The sequence below is a fragment of the Gymnoscopelus braueri genome (genome assembly GCF_963280865.1).
Source record: "Gymnoscopelus braueri genome assembly, chromosome: 17".
NCBI classification, from domain to species: domain Eukaryota; kingdom Metazoa; phylum Chordata; class Actinopteri; order Myctophiformes; family Myctophidae; genus Gymnoscopelus; species Gymnoscopelus braueri.
The window spans coordinates 24,649,512-24,672,011 of NC_137617.1; the positions used below are offsets into that span (position 1 = coordinate 24,649,512).

Consider the following 22,500-nt stretch of genomic DNA (forward strand, 5'->3'; position numbering starts at 1 on the left):
GCGCTATCCAAAGAAAATCACCTGGGGCGCGGTCATTGCAGAATGCTGTTGCTATGGCGTATTCAATTATTCCATATTTTTCAGGCAGCTTCATCTAATGGCCAAGACCCAACATTATAAACACGGTTGTTATGCAAACATATGAGCGTTGCGCACGGTACATTGAGCAATTTCAGTCAGGAAACTCATGCAGTTCCTGAAGGTGTGGTCATCTATGTCATTTTCGTTATCCAGCAATTCCAGCTGGCAGATTCGGTGGAATAATATTGGAGTCAATGAGGGCCATGTGGACCAGCCTATGAACAAACACTATTTCTGAATGATTGAGACCTTTGTAAAATACTCTGTCCATGAAAATAAAATAAAACATATCACACATTGTTTTCTGCTGTGTTGCTTTTCGATGTGTGCACTGCATCATTTTATTGAGGTATATAAAGTGCACAAAGTACGTTTCTGAACATGGCAAAGCATTGCGAGACTGTCCATCATTGACAGCCTGACAACCAAATCTCGCAATAGGCCTACTGCCGAGCCAGAAACGATATGCTGTTGTTTAGATGCCTCAATAAAATTATTATATAAATATAATAACCTGTGATATGTCTTCTTTTATATTCCTGAACCAATTAACTGAAGGTCACAATCGTTCAGAAATAGTGTTTGTTCACAAGCTGAACAAATCCAATGTATTTCACCGAACTTCCGGATCCAGTTTGCCTCCCATGCACGTCAATGGCGCCTGACTGCTGGCCCATGGACCTTACCTTCTTCTTTTATCCACAAGTTTCCTAGATAATTATGGGAAAAACTTCCTGTCGTCAGTCATTCAATTTCATTCAACAGGAAGTGATGACCATAATGCCCCATGGGACAGAGGGAATTATGGGCAATTCACTGGGAAACTTGTGGATAGCCTTGATTTAAATGGGGAAGTTTGCATTGCTCATTCCTTGCTGGCTGTTTTCTGCTGCCTACTGCTGTCTGCGCTGCTGCTCACCCTCCACCACCCCAGCTACCACCTGTTGTTTTAGATCTGCTTTGGATGTGGATTCAGAAGGCCCCACGTGTGCTCCCTCCATTCATCACCAAACCAAACATATACGTTCATTAAAATATTTTAATCCATTCATGAACTGTCCTGTCTGAATTAAGAAAGCCACAGGTTTGTTTGTTTGTATAGTCTCTCTGAATAACTTTAGGCTGGGAATTTGTACTTCCATGTACTGTTATGTACTGTCATGTACTGTTGTCATGTCTTACTAAATAAAGTACATCAATCAATCAATCAATCAATCAGGCTACAAATGAATTTGACTTTAAATTGACAATTACTTTGCCTTGCATTTTATCTTTTGTTTTTAAGTTGCATGAAACGAAACATAGTCTATTTCTTAAGAAAGAAACTCATACAGTAGCCTAGTTAGTAGTAACAGCTACTAAAATTAGGGTTTTTCCAAACCCCTTGTAAATTAACAGCATCTGTGGTCCTCACCTGAAAGGGCACGCATCTGATTGGTGCTTGGCGGTATCTTCCTCCAACCCTCTAAGCGGATCGACTCCGCCCCTCCAACAGCGCTGGCCTATATTTACAGCAGCCTCCCTGCAACTAGTCACTGATCAGCTGGAGCAGGTCAGGAGCAGAGGACAGCCTTCTATTTAGAGAAAGGAGAACGTACGATCACAGCGATGGTTGACGTGCCGCGTCGAGTGGTCGCCGCCCGCATCATTGGCGTAATGCAACGGGATGCACCCAAACTAAAGGTAACCTATGATGGTGTATCCCAGTGGTTCTCAAACTTTTTGAAATGTCAAGGACCCCCATAACTCTTGAGAGTGTGCAAATGGAACCAAATGGACCCGTGAGGGTCCATTTGGTTCCATTTGTTCACTCTTGGAGTTACAGACCTGTAAGGGTCCATTTGGAACCCTTTGGACCCCACTTTGAGAACCACTGGTGTATCCTACTCTCTCTCTCTCTCTCTCTCTCTCTCTCTCTCTCTCTCTCTCTCTCTCTCTCTCTCCCTCCCTCTCTCATGTTGTGTTGCATTGCTTTCTTGTTGTATTAATATGAATAGTTTACCAATACTGTGTTACCCCTGTAGATGTTCATGGTATCTGTGATATGGTCCAATGAGGGAGAGATGATTGTCTACAGGTTGTTCCAGGATTTTAAGAAATTTCATGTAAGTATCTGGAAAAAACAACAACACATTTTTCAGAGTACTAATACTCCACATGGCTTGTTAATGTGTTTGGATTTGGATGCTGTGACCTTTTATTAGTCTCATATGAATATATATTTATTTTCTTGACAGAGGCAGCTGAAACGAAGCTTAACCTTTGTGGACCCTCTTCAAGGAATCAAAAGGAGGATCCCTAAATTTAGAAGTAAGTGTAAATCCTGAGACAGTTGTGGACAAAGTAGGCTAGCATACTCAAGCCCAATATTTGGCCAAATATTACTCAAATACAAGTGAAACGTGCTCATTCAAATTTGTAGGCCTACTTGAGTGCTGAAGTATTTGCTTTTAAAAAATATTCAAAAGTATGTGCTTTTGAAAATATTTAAGTATACAGAAGTACAAATGACAAAGCACGTTTTTTAAATATCAGTACACTGCTGTAGAAATTTGTCGGTGAAAATAGCAAAACAAGCTTGTAGATCTGCTATTTTCACTAGTATTGAAATAGGGCTTAAAGCGGCTCTATTTAACTTTTTTGAACGAATAGAATGTAATTTTGTCCAATCTGTATGGTAGAGTATATTATTATACAATATAACTTATACTGGTTGTATTTTGTCTCCCTGCTCTTCTATTGAGACATTTAGATAATTTCAAAGGTCATGTCTCACCTAGACACAGACCTGATGGTCAAGATTCAATGTATCCCCTGAGCAAGCAGGCAGGCTCTATTAGCTCAATGGTAAAACTTTCAGCACTCAGGCTCAAATCCAGGGTGGAACAGAAAAGCTACATAGTGCAGCTTTAAGTGGTTAATTCATAATATATGTTTTACCTTCCTAGAAATGTAGTCAAAAGGGTGAGAGTGCACCTGAGAAGTGTGGGCACCTCAATGTTAAATTGGCAATTTATTTCCAAAACAAACAAAAAACAATAAATGTATGCTTTGGAAAATCTTCTGAAATACAGTAAATTAAACATGATTTGAACAAATGACCATTTGACATTTAAGGCCTAATATTTCAACAATTGCTACAAAACCTGTGGATAGCCAGTCATTATAGCATAAACAATAAGTTGAGACTCAAGCTACTTGAGCTCCCAGTCTGCATCAAACCTTTTGGAACATTGCATAATCTGACTTGTGCTTTCGTGCACTTTTTGTACTTCTAATAGCACTTTCTAGCTGTGAAGAAAAGTACTTATTATTATTAGTGGTGGAAAGTAACTGAGTACATTTACTCAAGTACTGCATCTCAAAGGAAAATACTATACTTTTTACTTCCCTACAATTATTTGACAGCTTTAGTCACTCATTACTTTGCAGATTTAGATTATTAATACAAAACGTACATTATTTAATTAAGTCCTATTTTATACTTTTGCTATTCCAAAATAGCTGATCTGCAAGCTTGTAGATTTGTTATTTTCGAAAAAGATGCCTTTATCCTTTTCCTTGAGTAAAATTTTGAATACAGGTTCTGGTATTGCTACTTTGACTTACAGTACAATAAATTTGAGCACTTCTTCCACCACTGATTATTATTATAATAACACCCATGTTGTCTCCTCTCAGCCAGGGCCATGAGGAGCAGCTTGCAGCAGAAAGGTTCCAGCAGATCAGTCAGCAGGATGAAGTTCCTGTCGTCCTACCTCACTGAGTTGATGAGGTGTGATCCAATCGTGACAGAGAGTGCAGAGCTCACACAGTTCTTCATGCCCAAAAACCATGATCTGCAGCCAGACTTCACCAAGAACAGGTAAGGGTCCAGGCCATCAGTCCAGTGTGTCCGTTCGTTGTTATCATTGTTGACACGACCAATTATTACGTCTTACCATAGCAACAGCTCATCTAGCTAATCTATTCATTCACAAAACTTGTTTCTGTCTGTCCACACCAAATCTCCATCTGTTTGGAAGGAGTGTAGGCACTGGCTTCACTTACCAACTCATGGGTTAGTTAGTGGGTACCGCACTGGGTACTGAGGACGGGTATAACGGGTAATCTGATAACAATCACAACAGATATTGCATAAACGGTGGGGCGTGCATTCCCGACTTGCATCGTTCCCGACTTGCATCGTTCCCGACTTGCGTGGCCCCCGAGTAGGCCCGGTGCCCAAAGGGCAACGGTCTAGTTGTTCATAATTGGTCATTGGTCATGAAACATATTTTGCCTTGACTCTTGAGCTAGTGATAGATGGTATATGCTGGCTGGGTGTTTATAAATAGTTTAGTCACTGGATGGACACAGGATTTCTCACTATACATGGAAATAACATCCGAAAAGAAAAGGCTGGAAGATGCCTGTTTGTTTAACTTCTCCATATGTATTTTGTTTGTGCACAGAAAGTGCACAGTGAAATCCTCAGTCTTAATTTATCCTTTCATAACTCATTTTTTAACTCTCAGAGTGAAATTAACACTCAGGATTTACTATGTGTACTATTCGTCTTTATTGATTAATGTATTTGACTGATCATTTTCACCTGACATTTGTCTCCACAGCGTCATGATGCTGCTGTCAGAAGACCTGTCTGATGGGACGGACGTAACGGCGGGCATTCGCAGAGGCAGTGTTACATACCCGTTTGTCACTCAGACATACCGCTGTGTGGGAGACTATGAGACCAAGGACACCAAGAACCTTCCATTTAAAGTCACTGTGAATCAGAAGCTTGACGTGCTTATTAAAGACCCTGGAGGTGAGTGCTCACACGGTAAAATACAACTCTGAGAGTTTACAAATTTAACCAAAAAGACCGGCTACATTTGTACACTCTAAGTTACAAAAGGATAAATTAACACTAAGGATTTTACTGTGCAGTGCAGTCTTACACAATAAAATCCGGAGTGTGTCAAAGTGGACTTGTAACAGACTATTTCCAATTTCAGCGTGTATATTAGTCACATTTTATAAATGTTCATATCATGCCATGTTCACACTAGCGGCGACAAAGCAACAAGTTATTTTCAATGGAAGCTGGTGACATGAAGCTACAAACGTATGCCTGACACTTGCAAGATGGGCGTGATGTGCTACAAGACAAAAGTTGAGCTGGCTCAAACTTTTTTCAGCATTCCAGCAGTCATTTTTTAGTTTCACCATTTCCACTGCCCTTCTCTCTCCACACAATTTCTGCTCTGTTACGTAAATGGAAGAAAAACTCATTCTCATTCAAAGTGCATTCAAAAACTCATTCAAGCTACAAAACATCCAAGCATGGCCAGCTGCATTGCTGCAGAGTCCCTGTTAAGTATTGCCACACTGCATAACTGAAAAGGGTAGGGTTAAATAGCACAGGAAACTTGTTAACATAACAGAGAAGGAATTGTAGGGAGAGAGTGGAAAAAAACATTGACTGAAATATCATTGACTTATGCTTCACGACAAGTGCCAGGCGTCAGTTTGTAGCTTCATGTCGCTGGCTTCCATTGAAAATGACTTGGAGCTTGTTGCTTTGTCGCTGCTAGTGCATTAGAGTTAGAGTTTTATTTTTTTTAGCCCTATATAATTTGTTGTATAACGAATAGCGAAAATGGACAATCTACAAGCTCACAAAGCATCACAATGATTTTGTAGATTGAATATCTTAGCTATTTATTCAACTTTTGAAAATTTAGATTTTTGTTTCCTCCATAATGACATGCCTAAAATAGGGACACCCAATTAAAAGTGGTTAGCTGTGTATGTTTCATTTGATAGTTCTTATTGATGCTTTCTGGGCTGGGCCAGTGAGTATCAAAGAAAATACAAAATGACGGTAAATCTTGTCAGGTGGAAATTGGCGTTGGCCTATATGGGTAGTTGGGTCATGAGCCAAAGAATCCGGGGGGGGGGGGGGCTTTGATTGTACGGCCTACGGTTCAAGGGTTACAAGTCAAAAAGTGAAGTAGCCTGTTATAGTGCCACCATGTGTCCGATTAGAAAAATGTGGGGCAGAGGTGCATGCAAAGTTTCACGGCGATCGGTCCAACGGTGCTGGAGATTAGCTGTTCACAGACATACACACACACAGACGGACACAGAGGGATGGACACAGGAGCGAAAACATAATCTCCGGCAATCTCCGGCCTTTGGTTGTCGGGCCTTCGTGTGTCCGGTCTGGCGGAGACAATTAATTCATTTATCTGTGAGAGTGTACAAATTGTCCGTTTGTTGTTCATCTTTCCACTTGTCATACCTTGACAGGCTGGTGGCTGGTGGAGCATGAGGACAGGCGTATGGCTTGGTTTCCCGCTCCCTATTTGAAGCTCTGTCAGGAAGAGGATGATGATTGTGTTGATGATGATGATGATGATGAAGCCCTCATTGTTGGTGTTCAGAGAGGTGTGATTTTTTTTAACTCATGTTGTGGATCAAGTGAGGCAGTGATGCTATAGAGATCATATAAAACAGAAATGCCAGGATAAAAAAATGTGAGATATGCAGGATTTACATTTTTCTTCAATTCTAACACATGCAGTTGTTCTATTTGTTAACCCTTTATTTGGTTATGCCCCACAGCTGCCCTGTACTGTGCTGTCAGAAACTACTCCACCAAAAAGCATGATGAGTTGTCCCTGACCATAGGCTCTGTGGTGGAACTGCTGAGGAAGTCTGACAGTGGATGGTGGTTCATCAGGTATTTGTCTAATGGCACTACAAACAAAGCAAAAAGGAATAAAGACTGTTTGTTCAAGCTTTTATAATTGTCTCAGCTCACAAATTGGATTGTAAAACAGGCTCAAATATTGCCATTAGCTGCATGCAGTGGGTCACAAAAACATAGGTGGTTTATTAAGGATAGAAGTGCACCCATTATGGCCATGTTGTGGACAAAGCAATAGGTCAAAGCAAAGTCATTTTCAATGGAAGCCAGCGACATGAAGCTACAAACTGATGCTCGAAACGTGTCAATCAATCAATCAAATCAAACAGCTTTATTTTCCTTTCGGAACTTCGTTTGTGCAGTGGTTAAAAGACAACATACAGTCAATACATATATACCTAGGTCAGTATAAAAGACACAAAGTACATTTAAAACTACTACTTCATGATAAAACTTAAAAGCATGATAAAAATAATATATTGCAACCTATGTGTTTACGTGTTTACTACTAGCGTCCATCAGGTGGAATAGTCCATGTCACTGTGTGATGGGTGTGTGACGCACTACAAATCAAAGTTGACCTGGACTCAACTTTTCCAGAGCTCCAATGACGCAGTGCAGTGTCAATCAATCATGTTTTTGTTTTACTGTTTCCACTCCCCCTTCTCCACTCCCCTTCTCTCTCCCCACAATTCCTGCTCCATTCCTGAATGCACAATGACGCTTTGGTAGAGGTTTGCGTAGCGTACAGTAGTTACAGTACCTTGCCATGATGTACTCAAAGTATTGGAAAGATATTTCCAATAGTTGTTCCATTGATTACAAAATTGATATCCCCAAATCTTCTCCCCATTGACTTACACAGTGAAACTCAAAGTCATTCTTTAAGCACATAAACAAACAAACAAAGCAGATTTTGTCCCGCCATGTTCTGCACCTCCTGTTGATTTTCCTATGTGAAGATCCAGATCGGGATCCGTGGATCACCACGTCATACATTAAATAGAATTGTAAGCTGATCTACAAGCGCACAAGATTGTAGATGTGATATGAAAACAAATATGTTTGAAAGTGATTTGCCTATAATGACATTCCTAAAATAGGGATGCCAGGTTGAAAGTGCTTAAAATGTATACTGTTAAACTGTGTTTTATCGGTTGAAACCTAATTTCCACTGAATACTTATCTTTTTCAGAAACAAAGGCAAAACAGGTTACGTTCCCGCACTGTACCTGCAGCCGTACAACAACCCACGAGCATGCATGCACAACCTGAAAAATAAACTACCCAGTTCCACCTTGAACTTGACAACTACCGATTCACCCATCATATCCCGCGGTGGCAGCTACTATTCATGTGCCCTTCACGAAGAACACAACTCACACAATGCCTCCATTCAGCCTATGCTCGAGTCAGATGGGACCCCACGACTCCACTCAGACAGTTCTCTGGACGGCCGCAAAAGTAACACGAGCATGGCGTCTGACTTCTCCACTTTCTCCACCATCTCCATCCCAGGCAGCTGCAAAAGCCACATTAGCAGCACACCGTCTGAGGTCTCCATTTACTCCCCCATGGGCTCACCGGAGAGTGGATTTTGTGCGTACAGTGACGGCGGACGCACCGTCCTAGATCTCTGCCCCGTCTACCGTCCCAGGTCGTTGCAGGAGCACCGTCAGAATCGTCCAGGCCATGCCTGCTCGCCCCTATCCAGGATGATGAGTGACGGTGGACGCACCGGACGAGATCTCAGTCCCACCTACCTCCCCCACCTGTGCTCTTGTTCTGATAGTTCTGATTCGGACACATCCAAAGGAAGCAAGGCCCCAAGGGTGCCTCCCAGACCGAGGGCTCAGGAAATCCTGACCCGCTGTACCACTATGACCCGAAAAGCTGCCCTGGCTTCAAAGGCCAGGATTTTGCCTCGACTAGATCGAGCCATCCACAGCCGCTAGGGAGGTGACGACACTGGACACTCGAGCATGAGGATGAGGGTGCAAAGATCAGGAAAAGGATTTAGTGTGAGGGTGGGCTTAAGTTGAGGTTACCATAACAACCTACACAGTAAAACCCTTGGGCAGCCTCCAGGCTATAGGATGTAAGGGGATTGGGTTGAGAGCGAGAGAGCGCGAGAGAGAGAGAGAGCGATTAGTCTCACTAACCATGTTTCCATAAATTGTCAAGCGACTTTTACGCAAGCTTTTGAAATGTTGCACAAAACAAAAAATACGTAATGCTAATCAGACATGATTCATCTACTACTTTCATGCGAATATTGGGAGTTTGTTCATCAAGATAAGCAGTAGTTAATTCTCCAGTCTGTTGAGAGATATATTATTTATCTAAGGTTATAATACTGTAAATAATACTTTGCATGGCCTATCCTGCCAGCACACCGCTGGTTGGGCAGGGGGGCTGTGTTTCTATCAATTAGCCTACATGTTTGCTCTGTGTCTTCATGTCTCAATGTTTTATGTAAAGCACTTTGCATTGTCTATAGAAGCTCTCACAAGGTGAATTTTCTTAGAATTTTTGTATTTACCGCAGCAGCAGTCTCGTCGCAACAGACACGTTTCGGCTACTCAGGCCAAATGCTGATGAAGGCCTGAGTAGCCGAAACACATCCGTTTGTCAGAGACTGTTTCTATAGACTGTTCAGTGAGAGTCTGCACCCCTCTGTCCTTCTCTTAAACTATTGACAGTAGAGCACGCTTAGCTCGGGACTTCTGTCCCCTAGTATTTGGAAGCACTTTGAATTTCCTTGTTGAAATGGTCTATACAAATAATCTTGCCTTGCATCACATTATGCCTGGAAACTATTCATGACGCGATGCATTACAAGCTTGTAGATCTACTATTTTGAAAAATGTTGTGGCCTATGATGACATGCCCAAAATAGGGATGGCAGCTGATATTCTGCCTGTGTTTCCAGTAGGACTGCATGGGTGATATGGACAAAATCGAATATTAACATTTTTGATCAAATACCTTGACTGATTCACTCCGTTCAGCTGACATTTTTTCTCACTTACAGTAGCTTCTAAGTCTGGGAAGCTTTCTACTGTATGTGAAAGGGGCGGTCTCGGACGCCCAGGCACCGAGGATTCTGATTGGTAATATATATTGCCCAGCCCTAGTTTAGTGCCTGTCTGTAATCAGGCTAATTGGCTATCAGATCAGACAAGACAATCAATCGACCCTATCTGGGGCACTGAATTGCGCTTTTTTGTCACGTGAAGGAGTGATTTTGTAGCCTGTTCCAGACGAATCAGCCATTGCAAAAGAAAATTGCCCTTGGCAGATTAGGTCTGGCCCCTCTCAATAGAGATTGGATTTCTCTCCCTCCCACGTTGTGAGGGACCAATCAGGGCCCAGTATGCAAATATGGGGCGGGTTTATCACCAGAGGCATTTTTTTTATTTGCCCCTCGGAAATGCAGGTTCCACACAGAGATTCCAGACTAATATCTACGCAGTGATGTTAGTCTGGCCATGCCGGGCTAGTGATGTTGTGGCTGAGATGGTTGTGTTTTGTTCAGAGATGACAAGACTTGACAAGAGATTAATAAGCTGTTATGTCAATGTTCTGTCGTCTGCATTTGTCTTTGGTACTGAATTCTGATTGCTGCCATTGTGAGTCTAGAGATGCAAGTAAAAAACAACAACTAAACATCTTCATTAGTTTCTGATTTAAATGGAACTGTTAGACAGTATAAGTTGTATCACTACAGTATGTACATGACTATACCTTGTAAGTTCATTGATTGTGATGTGATGTACTGTATTATGTATCAATTAATAAATCTTTATTTATAAAACCAATTCTTACTACACCAGTTTATTATTATTTAGCAAGGGCATACAGTATAAACAATCAAACAAATGTTACGCTACAATAAAACTTAATTAAAATAGAAAATGTAAAAAAACATACTCACAACACATCTACAAGCTCACAACGCGATACAACGCGTCGTGAGCTTGTAGATCCGAACTCCTAGTGTAATGGGAATGGGCGCTGCAATAAATCCTCTTATTCTGAGTTGCTTGGTCTTTAGGATAATAGACCCTCTGCAGACTCTCAAAAGCAGCAGAGGGAAGCTTCCACTGAGCTCAGCTTCCGTCACATAGGAATCAGCAGAAAAATAAGCACATTTATTTGTAATGCTGTGTCACGCTTGTTGAGTGTGTGGATGTAGCCAGTCCCGCTGCTCCAAGTCCAATCATGTTCTGCTTCATGCTTTGGGTTCATGCAGCACTTATCATCACAGTGAGTGCTGATGGATATGAGTTCTGAGAGGGCAGACTTGAATTGTCATCTATTCCAAGAGGAGAACGTAAATGAAGAAACAACTTCAACTTCAAGTCTTGATTGCCATGGCAACAACAGTTGGTTGGAATTTGTCCTAATGCAGGTCAGGTTAAAAAAAAACCCACTACAATACACAGGATGACACAATTCACAGAACAACAAAGAACAAATACGGTAACTAAGTTGAAAGTTTAAAACATTTGGAGGGGGATATACTGTATTATGGCAAGCCAATACCAAGTTAAAATGTGCTTTACCACCTAAAGTGTTAGTGTATTTATTTACTGTCATGGCAATACTGAGTTCAAATTGCTGAAGCCTAGGCTGGAAGGTGCTATCTCTGAAACAGGATGCTCTGTTTGATACTCTGCTAAATCCTAATCTCCTTCCTGAAGGGTGAATATTGAGAGGTAGGGTGAGATGGATCTGTCAACATTTTCCTTGCTTTCCTTCTAATAGTTCTTATATGGCAACGCAGGTTTGGAGAAGATCAACACACTCTCGATCACAGCCCAGTAGAATTGAGTCATTGATTTCAGATCCCTGAGAACCTAGAGTCTCTGTTGTGCTTTGCTGATCATCGAACTGGTCTTTAGATCCTGTGTCAGTGTTGAGTGAATACTGGTCCTAAGAAATTGAAAGGAGCTGACCCTCTCCACTTCTCATGTATTACAGTACTAAAAAGTGGTGAAAGATGATCTAACTTTGACAAAATTGTATGTGTTAATGAGTTAACAGTTGTTCCTCACCACCAGCTTTCCCCAATGGAGCTGATCAGCAGTGGTCTGTTATACAGCAGTATAATTATGTGTAACTGTGACTGTGAGGTGTGGTGTTGAACAGCCGTGCTCAGTCACCCATCCCCTGGATAAAAGGTTGAAAACTACTACTTGGAAATGCTAGACTAAGCCTAGACTATACCTATAGCCATACAATACAGTTCATTACAAAAGTATTTAACTTTTCATTGTTGTTTAAGAAACAGTGGCTTTTGTTTGTTTGATTGAATACTTTATGAACAGTTTGCAAAAAGTACAGTTATACAATAATGCTAAAAGCATAACACAAAAAGCCCTGAGGGCTTGTTTCCATTGTGATCCTATATATATAAAATTCATCAAGACATATAAAGACATACAATACTATACAAGAAATCATCAATAGGAGCAGTAAAAGTATATTCACAGTCCCGGTTTTGAACAAGCGTCTGCGCTCACTCAGTCACCTGGATAAATAAATAACTAAGGTTTGATAAATTGTGACAATGCTTGAGCAACATAACCATGTCAATGCTGCCACACAGTAACATCTCAATGAAACAGATCCAGAATTAATGCACCTTCAGTTGCGTTTATCGGGGGTCCTTAGTAAGTCCTTTAATTACTTAGAAGGAACGATTATGCTTAACAAGATAGGATTTATTGTGTTTAAAGTCTGCAGGCTGACATGCTGGGAAAATGACTGTCACATTTCAAACTATCAGTTGACAATTGTTTGCAGTGTGCGTGAGAGCGAGCATGACAGCGTGAGAGCAAGCATGCATGAAAGCATGTATGCGTGCGTTTGAGTGTATGTTTGTGACTTCATCCCTGCAGCACTATTTTATGGAATTGATGATGATGACAGGTGATGTGAGCTTTGATTGATGTGAGCTAATCTGTTGAACTGATGCTGCACTCTGCTGCTAGCCAACAGAATGTACTATATAAACAGGTTATGAACCTGTTCCTAGGGTGTTATCACGGTATGTTTCATCAAATCTGTAATGTGACATCTATGAATGAATGTCTTTTTGTGAGTTTACCGGTACACTGAACTCCAGTGAACTCTACACTATTTTGATAACTGTATTTGGAGTAACATTCCATTTGCTCTGAGTCTGACACGCATTTGGGCAGAAGTCTAACACGCAGGCCTAATGTGTGTAACTGTGTCACTAGGAGGTGTGAGCTCTGCTCCACCACCTTCCTCTTGGATAAATAAAGTTTGAGAAATTGTGTGAGAATTTGTGAGCAACGTATCCTTATGAAAACCTCCTCTGCTGTAATGGGATGTTTCCCCAGCAATAGTAAGCCCAGGAAGAACATAATATTGAGTCAATGGGAGCCATGACTCATCAGCTACAGTGCGTGCATGTGTGGCAGTGGTGGAGGAAGTACTCAAATAGTTTACTTAAGTTAAAGTAGCAATACCACAATGTAGAAAATAGAAATACATAGCAAGTAAAAGTTTTATTTTTATTTTTTTATTATTAATAATTAGTTACATGTATGTATGTTTTGTAATAATAATCTAAGTCTACAAAGTAACTTGTAACTAATGTTTTCAAATAATTGTAGTGGAGTAAAAAGTATAATATTTGCCTCTGAGATGTAGTGGAGCAAAATGAACATCCTCAAGAAAAGTACACGTACCTCAAACTTGTTCTTAAGTACAGTACTTGAGTAAATGCACTTAGTTACTTTCCACCACTGGCGTATGGCTACATTACAGGTTACTCAGTAAGAGCCAATACATTAAAGCTATGTCTATCCAATGTGGTTTTCAATGTGGTTTAGGACATGTTATGACATAGAGACAGAGTGATTGAATAAAATATACAACTGTATTTAAGCTAAATGGCTGGAGGTGGATAATCCTCTCGATGATGTGATGGACAAACTGCTCTCAAAACTAATTTTAAGTTGAGCCTGGAGCTATACTGGGACTGGGAAATGCTGCTAAGTTACCAAAGGGGCTAGCCTACCTATCCACACAATACAATTCATTACAAAAGCATTTAACTTTTCTGTTGAACAAGCGTCTGTGCTCAGACAGTCTGTCACCTTTCCCCTGGACAAAATAAAGTCGTTTGAAAAACTGTGAGAATGTTTGAGCAACATAACCTTTCATAAGCAGTGCTAAGCCAAGAAAGAACAAAATAGCCTATCAAGTCAATGGGACTTAGATAAGAACAAGCAATAAGCCATTAAAAGACTTGAGGCCCATTCACACCAAGCACTACACAACTATACTAAAAGATATTGTTTAAAAAAATGTTCTAAGTCAAGTGGATGGCAGAGTTCACAGTACACAACAGTGACAAAGACAATGGTAAATTATATAGTTACTGATATATAGCCCTGATTTACACTACAAATGAATGATTCTGCACAAAGGAATTGATGATGATGATGAGGATGATGAAGAAGAAGAAGACTATGACAGGGGTTGACTGTGGGCATTGACTGATGCTGATGCTGCCCTCTACTGCTAGCCAACAGAACGTACTACCGGTATATAAACATGTTATGAACCCATTCCTGGTGTTATCATGGCGGCAGGGTGTGATTTATAAAATCTGAATTAATGTTTTTATGTGAGTTTACACTGACGTTTGCATATCACCAGTGAACTCTACACTTTGACAACTGTGTTTAGAGTAACATTCCATTTGCTTCACACATAATGACATGAGTCTTATACATAATGCGTGTAACTGTGTGACTGGGAGGTGTCACCTTTCCTCTGGATTAATAAAGAGTGAGAATTTTTGAGCAACATGAAAATGTCCTCTGGTTTAATGGGAGCTTAATTCCCAGCAGTGGTAAGCCAAGGCAGCACAGAATGTGAAGTCAACAGGACTACAACAGGTGTGTGTGTGTGTGTGTGTGTGTGTGTTTATTTAAAACGACAACCCGGTAATTAGATGGTTGAGAGACTCATGAGGATTGTTACTTTATAGTTTAGTAGATGTCTGAATGAATTGTGTGCTGCGCTAATGTAGGATACTATTGATGCAGTATGAATTATTGAATGGAGACTCTCCTAGAACAGAATCTTCATACATAGGGCAAAGCTACTTAAAAAAGGTTGCATCAGAATAAAAAATACAAATTAAAACACCACTGTTGTTCTTGGTTGTTTAATAATTACTTCCATACAGCATACTAAACATACTGCTGACAGCTGATCTGTAAACAATCAAAGCAGTGAATACATCATCTCTTAAGAGTCTTTCACATGTAAACATTGTCAAAAGACATGACAGTCATTTGAAGTCATGTAATGCACATTGCTCTGCAATACATACCATATCACTTAGTACATAAATCACACCATTAACACAGTAAGATCCTCTGTGTTAATCTAACCATTTGTAACTCAGACAGTGTACAAATGTAAATTAACAGTGAGGATTTTACTACGTTTATATTGAGTCAGAGACAGCATAACTCTACATCATAGTGGCAAGTCATCAACACTGAACTCTGCTTCAGAGATGGCAATTCTGTTTACACTGTAAAGCCGTGACAGTGTACAAATGTAAAAATGTTTACACTCTGAGTTACAAATCGTTAAATCAACACTTACTGTGTAGATAATACACATATCAGATAACATCTGCCGGTATGTAGGAGGAATGGCAACAAAAGAAATGTTGTACTAATAATTATAATAATCATAATAAATGTACTTGTATAACATGTCTAAAAAGAGTTTACAACGTGCTTTACACAGCACATATGAAATCAAAATGGTAAAATACCAAATGACTATCAACAAATGATCGATTAAATAAAACTAAACAAATAAACTAAAAAAACATAAGTGTCAATTCAAAATGCATAAAAAATAAAAGCTAAATAAGTGGATGCACCTGCAACCGGGCTTTGTCACTTGTGTCGCTCGCCAAAAATAACAGATATTGAAGTGAACAACGCCATGTATGAGTGATCATTTTCTTAAGCGTAACTTGAATTGCTTTATCATTCGTTCACCTTTTGTTGTCACACCTCCACCCATTCGCGGGCCACTTTTCTCTTTTGCGTCTGGGAGTCTCAGAGCTCCACTGCAATAGCATCAATCTACCACACAGGGTCACTATCCAGACTCTGGCCCAGTGGTCCCACTGGGATCTTCTCTATGGATTCCACGGAGGGGTTTCGGGATGGTGGCGACTGAGTGGAGAGATGCGGGGACAGCGGAGGACTGTCAATCCCAGAATGCATCAGGGGCAGGAGGATATCATCCATGTTGGGGAACACAAACACTTTCTGAAACAATAAATGAATACAATGACAGTGAGAATCCAAGAATAGGGATGCTATAGGGTTCATGTCGTTAACTTAACCTGCAAAGATTATTATTATTTTTCTGTGATCATATTTTTATCAGTGTGTTTTAACCCCTGCCTCTATATTTTATCACCACGCTAACATGAAGAAATCACCTGGAACTCATCCTGAAGTTTCTTCTCAATCCATTCAGTCACGTGACAGAGGGTCACCTCCCGTTCCCCTAGTTTGGGACAGACACGTAGATCCAGCCTCGGTGGGACGCAAAAACTGTACCTGTGCACACGTACAAACAAATGCAAATGTGTACAAAACACATACAGACAGATTCAGACACAGTAGATCCATGACATATAGATACTACTGCTGTTTCAGATCTAATCTGTTTGTACAGTATGTGCAGTCTTTCTGGGTCACTATGCCTGTGTACTACAACCAATCATGTGTAACGTGGGCATGTATCAGATTATATTCGGTTCATATTCCCCAATTTATTTATTTTTTACCATTGCTTATAATTTGTAGGTCACTAGTATAACAAGTAGAAAAGCAGAACTGAACAGGATAGACAAATAACATAATACAATACAATACAATACAATACAATACAATAAAGACATAAAATACATCCCGTCATACCATATTCTGTCTGTAGGGGGAGGTGGGATGTTGATGGTCAGTGTCCCGGACAGTTCTCGGACCTCGACAGTGAGCAGCAGGGGCATGTTGGACATGTTTTCCATTTTCTTCTTAATGAACTCGTTCTCGGTCGCTTTCTGGAAGTACTTTGATTTAGTGATTTTGTCCATAAATCTCAAGATTTTCCTCCCAGTCCTGCCACCCGCTGCCCTATGAGGAGAGGAGAGGAGAGGCTGCATGAGTGGATTCATTAGTGCAAAGCCAACAGTGAAACATACAAAGTAAAGTTGGTGTATATTCTGGAAACTAATTGTGAACGAGTGTACAGACAACCAGAATGTCACATCGTCATTCATGATTTTCAATACATGATCAATATTGTAGAGATGAGAACTTCATACCTATTGGGAACAAAAGCCTTATCAGAAGCACTTTCTAGTTTGCTTTGTAGTATGCACTAATTGATGAGTCATAAAAGCAATGTTGTCAAATAACATTTAAAAAAGAAAAGAAACAACACAAACAACTTTTACCCCTCAGCTCCAGGGGGAGCCCCCTTCTCCCCCATCGGTGACTGAGAGTCAGACAGAAAGACGTCCTCCTCATCAGAGGAACCGGCGCTGGAGGACTCCTCATCACTGTCAGCCAACACATTAAGGATGGACCTGCAGCTGCAGACAGACACAGAGCACAATGCCAGATAGATGGATGGATGGTACAGAATAATGTTACAAGAGTATCGTCTTTGTCTTACATTTTTTCCTTATTTTTTCTTCTTTTCTTTCTCTGCACAACTATCTACACATCATTTCGCGATTACAATTATTTCATTTAGACACTTCAGCTCAGAAATAACCAGACCGTAATGAACCATTTAACCATTTATTAATATATGACCGTTACCATATATGCAATGATATTGCATTCAAGTTTGGCGGTGTGACTCTGCTCATGTGATATTAAAAGATTTCCTGTGCAAAATGACACAGATCTTCAATCACAAACCCCAGAGCAGAGCATTCAATTCAATTCAATTAAAGTGTCAAATCACAAAGTTGTCTCAACACTTTACATGTAGAGAAGAGACCCGACGATCCCACCCTGAGCAAGCAATTAGCGACAGTGGCAACGAAAAAACTCCCTCTTAACTGGGAGAAAACGTCAGGCAGACCCTAGGCTCTAGGGTGGCGGCCTTCTGCCTCGACCGTGTCGGGGGAAAATAGAGAGGGAGAGACAGAGGAGAGACAGAAAGCATGAAACATAATACAGTTTAACATAACATTGAACCATCAATGCATAATTAAACAACCACAACATAGTACAATCCAAAACGCAGTACAATACACAGAATCATGGAACCACGGAGTACAATACACAGAATCATAGAACCACAGTACAACACAGAAACAACAGTTATAACGCAACAGTTATTACACAACAGTTATTACACCACAGTTATTACACCACAGTTATAACATGACACGACATTAAACCCTTAATGTACAACCATCACCATAATACAACGCCATCTACAAAACTATCCTGCCAACATCAGATGCTAGGGAGGAGGCCGGGGAGGTGGAGGAGTTTTGAAACCTACAGCTGTACAACCGGCACTGACAGCCAAGCACATAGAATGAACAGAGAATGAACAGAGGCTGCTTAAATGAACCGCCTGAGATGCACTGTGGGTATAAGAGGGCGTGAGTGAGTTAACTTGTAGCGAATGAGAATGACAAGGGGTTGAACGTATGACTTAAAGGAGTACAACTGAATAAGCTTGTTAGCGAATGGGGGGGTCCGGGGAGTATGAATGAAATATAAACATTCTGCCTGCCGTGTCTACATGAACTATCGTTTACACTGAATTTCATTTAGACACTTCAGCTCAGAAATAACCAGACCGTAATGAACCATTTAACCATTTATTAATATATGACCGTTACCATATATGCAATGATATTGCATTCAAGTTTGGCGGTGTGACTCTGCTCATGTGATATTAAAAGATTTCCTGTGCAAAATGACACAGATCTTCAATCACAAACCCCCAACACGCGCTCACTTGCAGTGAGCAAATACAGAGCCACACCTTACCTTATATGAGAATGTTTATCAGTAAAAGCATCAAATTGACGCAATTCCATTTAAATCCATTTGATATAAATGAAATATGCTACATGAATTAACTATGTGAGTGTCAGCGTTGACACATTTCCTTTAAATGCATACCGAAGATGCCCTTCACATCTAAAGCCGACATCCTGCGCCAGCAGCGACTATTAGATGCACATTTGGCAAAACACCACTGTGTTCTGATGTTAAAGGAAATAAACTATGAACTTATGAATAACTATGTGTATAGACAGCAATGTCTAATTCCTTCTATATGATGGCAGCAATGCTAACCCTTTAGGCAAGTCCCGCTCGCCCGGACGGTGACCTGATATAGAAGGAATACACTATAGTGAATTACCCATCTAAACCTACCATCTAAACCACCATTAAGCATACGTGAGACCCAACACGACCAAAGCTTATAAATTTACCTATCTATAAGCCTACCACATAAAGGTAAACGTGAGACCAAACACGACCAAACCTTAGGTAAACCATGCCTACCAACCTAAACCACTGAAGCATATGAAGACCAGTTATACTTTAAAAGATACAACATCATAATACCACACTATAGCCTACGTGAGACCATGACACGACCGATGCTATAGTGTTTTACCAGTTATACTTTAAAAGATACCATAACATCATAATACCACACTATAGCCTACGTGAGACCATAACACGACCGATGCTATAGTGTTTTACCAGTTATACTTTAAAAGATACCATAACATCATAATACCACACTATAGCCTACGTGAGACCATGACACGACCGATGCTATAGTGTTTTACCAGTTATACTTTAAAAGATACCATAACATCATAATACCACACTATAGCCTACGTGAGACCATAACACGACCGATGCTATAGTGTTTTACCTGACCCCCAACCTGCGCTCAGGCAGGAGCAATTACTTAACATGGCATCAATTATGCAACTCCTGATTTATTCCATAATTGATCGTACATTTACACTCATAGCTTTTTGAGCAGAAATAATTTTATCCGTATTTAACGGATATAACATAAAATATAAGCAGCAGATGACCAACGACCCATGGCTTTCAGTGTGAATGATGGAACCAAAGATGCTGCTGAGTTGCAGCACCAATCCGAAAGGAGTGAACAACTTGGGGCAAGTCCACATCTGAAGGCATCCTGCTTCCTGGCAGCGAACCAAGCCTTGACATGGCCCTCCCAACATCCGAACAAGGTTCATCTCCCCCAGAATTTAACCGCCGTTGAAGGTAGCGAGACATAGAAGAGAACGGACAAAAGCGGTATCAGTTCTTACAATAATTGATATTCCATTAGAATAAAGCGGTATCAGTTCTTACAATAACTGATATTCCATAAGAATAATTAACTGATTTAGAGTGCTTAAGAGGAATTGAAACATGTGACTGAAAGAGAAGACAGGAATGGAAATGTCATGCAAGGGGTTAAAGCTTTCAGTGCAAGAAAGTATTCCCCACATCTAAGAAACCCATAAGATACTGATAGAAACTGCTTCCAAGTAATATCTACATTAGTTAAGATTCTTTCCTCCGCTTAGTAATTACATAACTCCTCGCAGCTAGCTGCGTTCATCGACACGTGAGCCGAGTGATCTAAGCTACTTTTGAGTCAAATCATGCATTAACTTTTCACAACATTTCACTATCACAATCCCAACATAGAATGGAGCGATTTAAACACCCATGTAATAAGTTCAATATAAAGCGACCATCCCAGAATACTTAAATGTCCGAGATCATTAAACGATCCATACCATTTGACATACGCCTGGATTTTATGGACGCCGTTCCTTTAGAACATCAGTGTGAGTGGGTTACACAGATCAAGCAGTGAGCAACCGACATGGCTTTCAGTAAGCTTGAACCAGAATAAATTTAGATTTGATTAATGATGACCTGCCTCTCATGACTTCGGCAGAAGTAGATCCAGTTATACCACCAAGGTGATCTTGAGAACTGCTCGGCAATGACCAAATCGCTGCAGTAGTTATGAAGACCGGCAGCAACCCACAACCTGAACCTTCCCAGCATCCATGATGGACAGAAGTTCATGCCATCGTCAGAATTGGATCACCATAATGGGCAGTTGCTCAAGAAACATAAACAGAAGCAGAATAAGTTTAAGCAATGAATGAATATCCCTTTACAAGACATGTTTAAGCTAAAAGTGAAGGTAACGTGCGAGTTAGCTCATCAAACGATGAATCAAATCCATAATGATGATAGAAATTGAAGCAGCAGAGAATCAGATTAGCCTTTGTATGCCCTCTAAATGGCACCCCCTAGAGATAATTACAGTTAAAACAATCACCCCATTCACGAGCTTCAATCCACAATGAATACAATAGCTACCCTTATCTGCTCTTCTTCCAAACTACTTCCATTAACCCTTCTTACATATACTACAATCCTTACCTCACATTACCTGTTAAGCTTTTGACTTGAATAGCAGTACGGTGTCAATGCTACATAATGCTATACAACAGCCCCTTTTAGTAGTAGAATCAGTAGCTCGCACTTTAGAACTAACGGAAACCCAACCTGAACCTTCCCGGCATCCGTGATGGAAAGATGGTCATGCCATCAAAGCCTTGGATCACCATAATAGCAGTCAATCATGAAACGAAAACAGAAGCAGTGTGAATTCAAGCAATGAATATCTCTTTACAATGACATGGTTAGCTAAAAGAGAAGTAACGTGCAAATTAGCTTCAGTGCACTAATGAATCTACCTGCATCTGAGAATCAGATTAACCTTTGTTTGCCCTCTAAATGGCACCCCCTGGAGGACAACCCACTACAATTGAAGCAATCACCCCATTTCACAAGACTTCAAATCCACCATGAAGTAATTATCTATTTAAGCCTCTGCAACTAATCCACCCATATTATAGTTACCTGAACTTGAGCGTTGATTAAGTGAATAGAACAGGAATGCAGAAATAACAGCTTCACTGAGTGGATTAAATTAACTTGAATATCCCATGATAGTTGTGTACCTATTTAACATGACAGTTACACTGCCATAATGCCTGCACATGGCCAGTTAAAAAGAAAACACCCTTGCCCTTTCACCTTATTCTCACGAGGTAGCATTGAACTGATCCCCATGATATGACTGTCAGTTGCATAGACTACAGTACCCAAGATGCATTGCTGTATTGTATGAGACTTCCTGATTACTCCCAAGGAGTAGTCACGTGACACCACCACGCCGTGTTGCCAGATTGTAAGAGAAACAAGCGGCCAAGTCTATAAAAACAAGTCGCAAAACAAATGTTTAGAATATTAAACATTTTTTGCACCATGATTACATATGAATCTGGGGTTCCTTCACATGAACACTGTTTAGTAATCATATTTGCTGTGACTTACAGAACACAATCCCAAAGTCGCTTATAATAAGCAGACATGGCAACACTGATTTGATACACATGCAGTGTTTTCCTATCCTGGCTTGAGTACATGTCTGAATTTGACTTCTTGTCTTATATTATGCCCCGTTGCAACAGATTGTCTACGACAGCCTTGATAAGTATAAACATATTATAAAAGCATTTGAGCAAGCAGTAG

General features: G+C 40.4%; 2 protein-coding genes across 2 annotated transcripts in view; one reads left to right on the forward strand and one right to left on the reverse strand.

Moving 5' to 3' along the window:
- Positions 1-1,689: 1,689 nt before the first annotated feature.
- Positions 1,690-8,770, forward strand: LOC308105056 (NADPH oxidase organizer 1-like; the record flags this gene model as incomplete). The annotated part of the gene is made up of 8 exons (XM_080455690.1): positions 1,690-1,764; positions 2,106-2,186; positions 2,319-2,391; positions 3,763-3,946; positions 4,695-4,891; positions 6,379-6,516; positions 6,694-6,811; positions 7,974-8,770. 8 exons carry the CDS (start codon positions 1,690-1,692, stop codon positions 8,731-8,733), a joined length of 1,626 nt encoding a protein of 541 aa, XP_080311816.1. The 3' UTR covers positions 8,734-8,770.
- Positions 8,771-15,936: 7,166 nt separating this feature from the next.
- tex2l (testis expressed 2, like) overlaps positions 15,937-22,500 on the reverse strand; it is a gene marked incomplete at both ends in the record, with an annotated part of 17,971 nt that continues 11,407 nt past the window's right edge. The window contains 4 exons of the mRNA XM_080455691.1: positions 15,937-16,125; positions 16,302-16,422; positions 16,786-16,995; positions 17,319-17,456. Coding sequence (XP_080311817.1) covers positions 15,937-16,125; positions 16,302-16,422; positions 16,786-16,995; positions 17,319-17,456 — 658 coding nt within the window. The remainder of the gene's footprint in view (positions 16,126-16,301; positions 16,423-16,785; positions 16,996-17,318; positions 17,457-22,500) is intronic.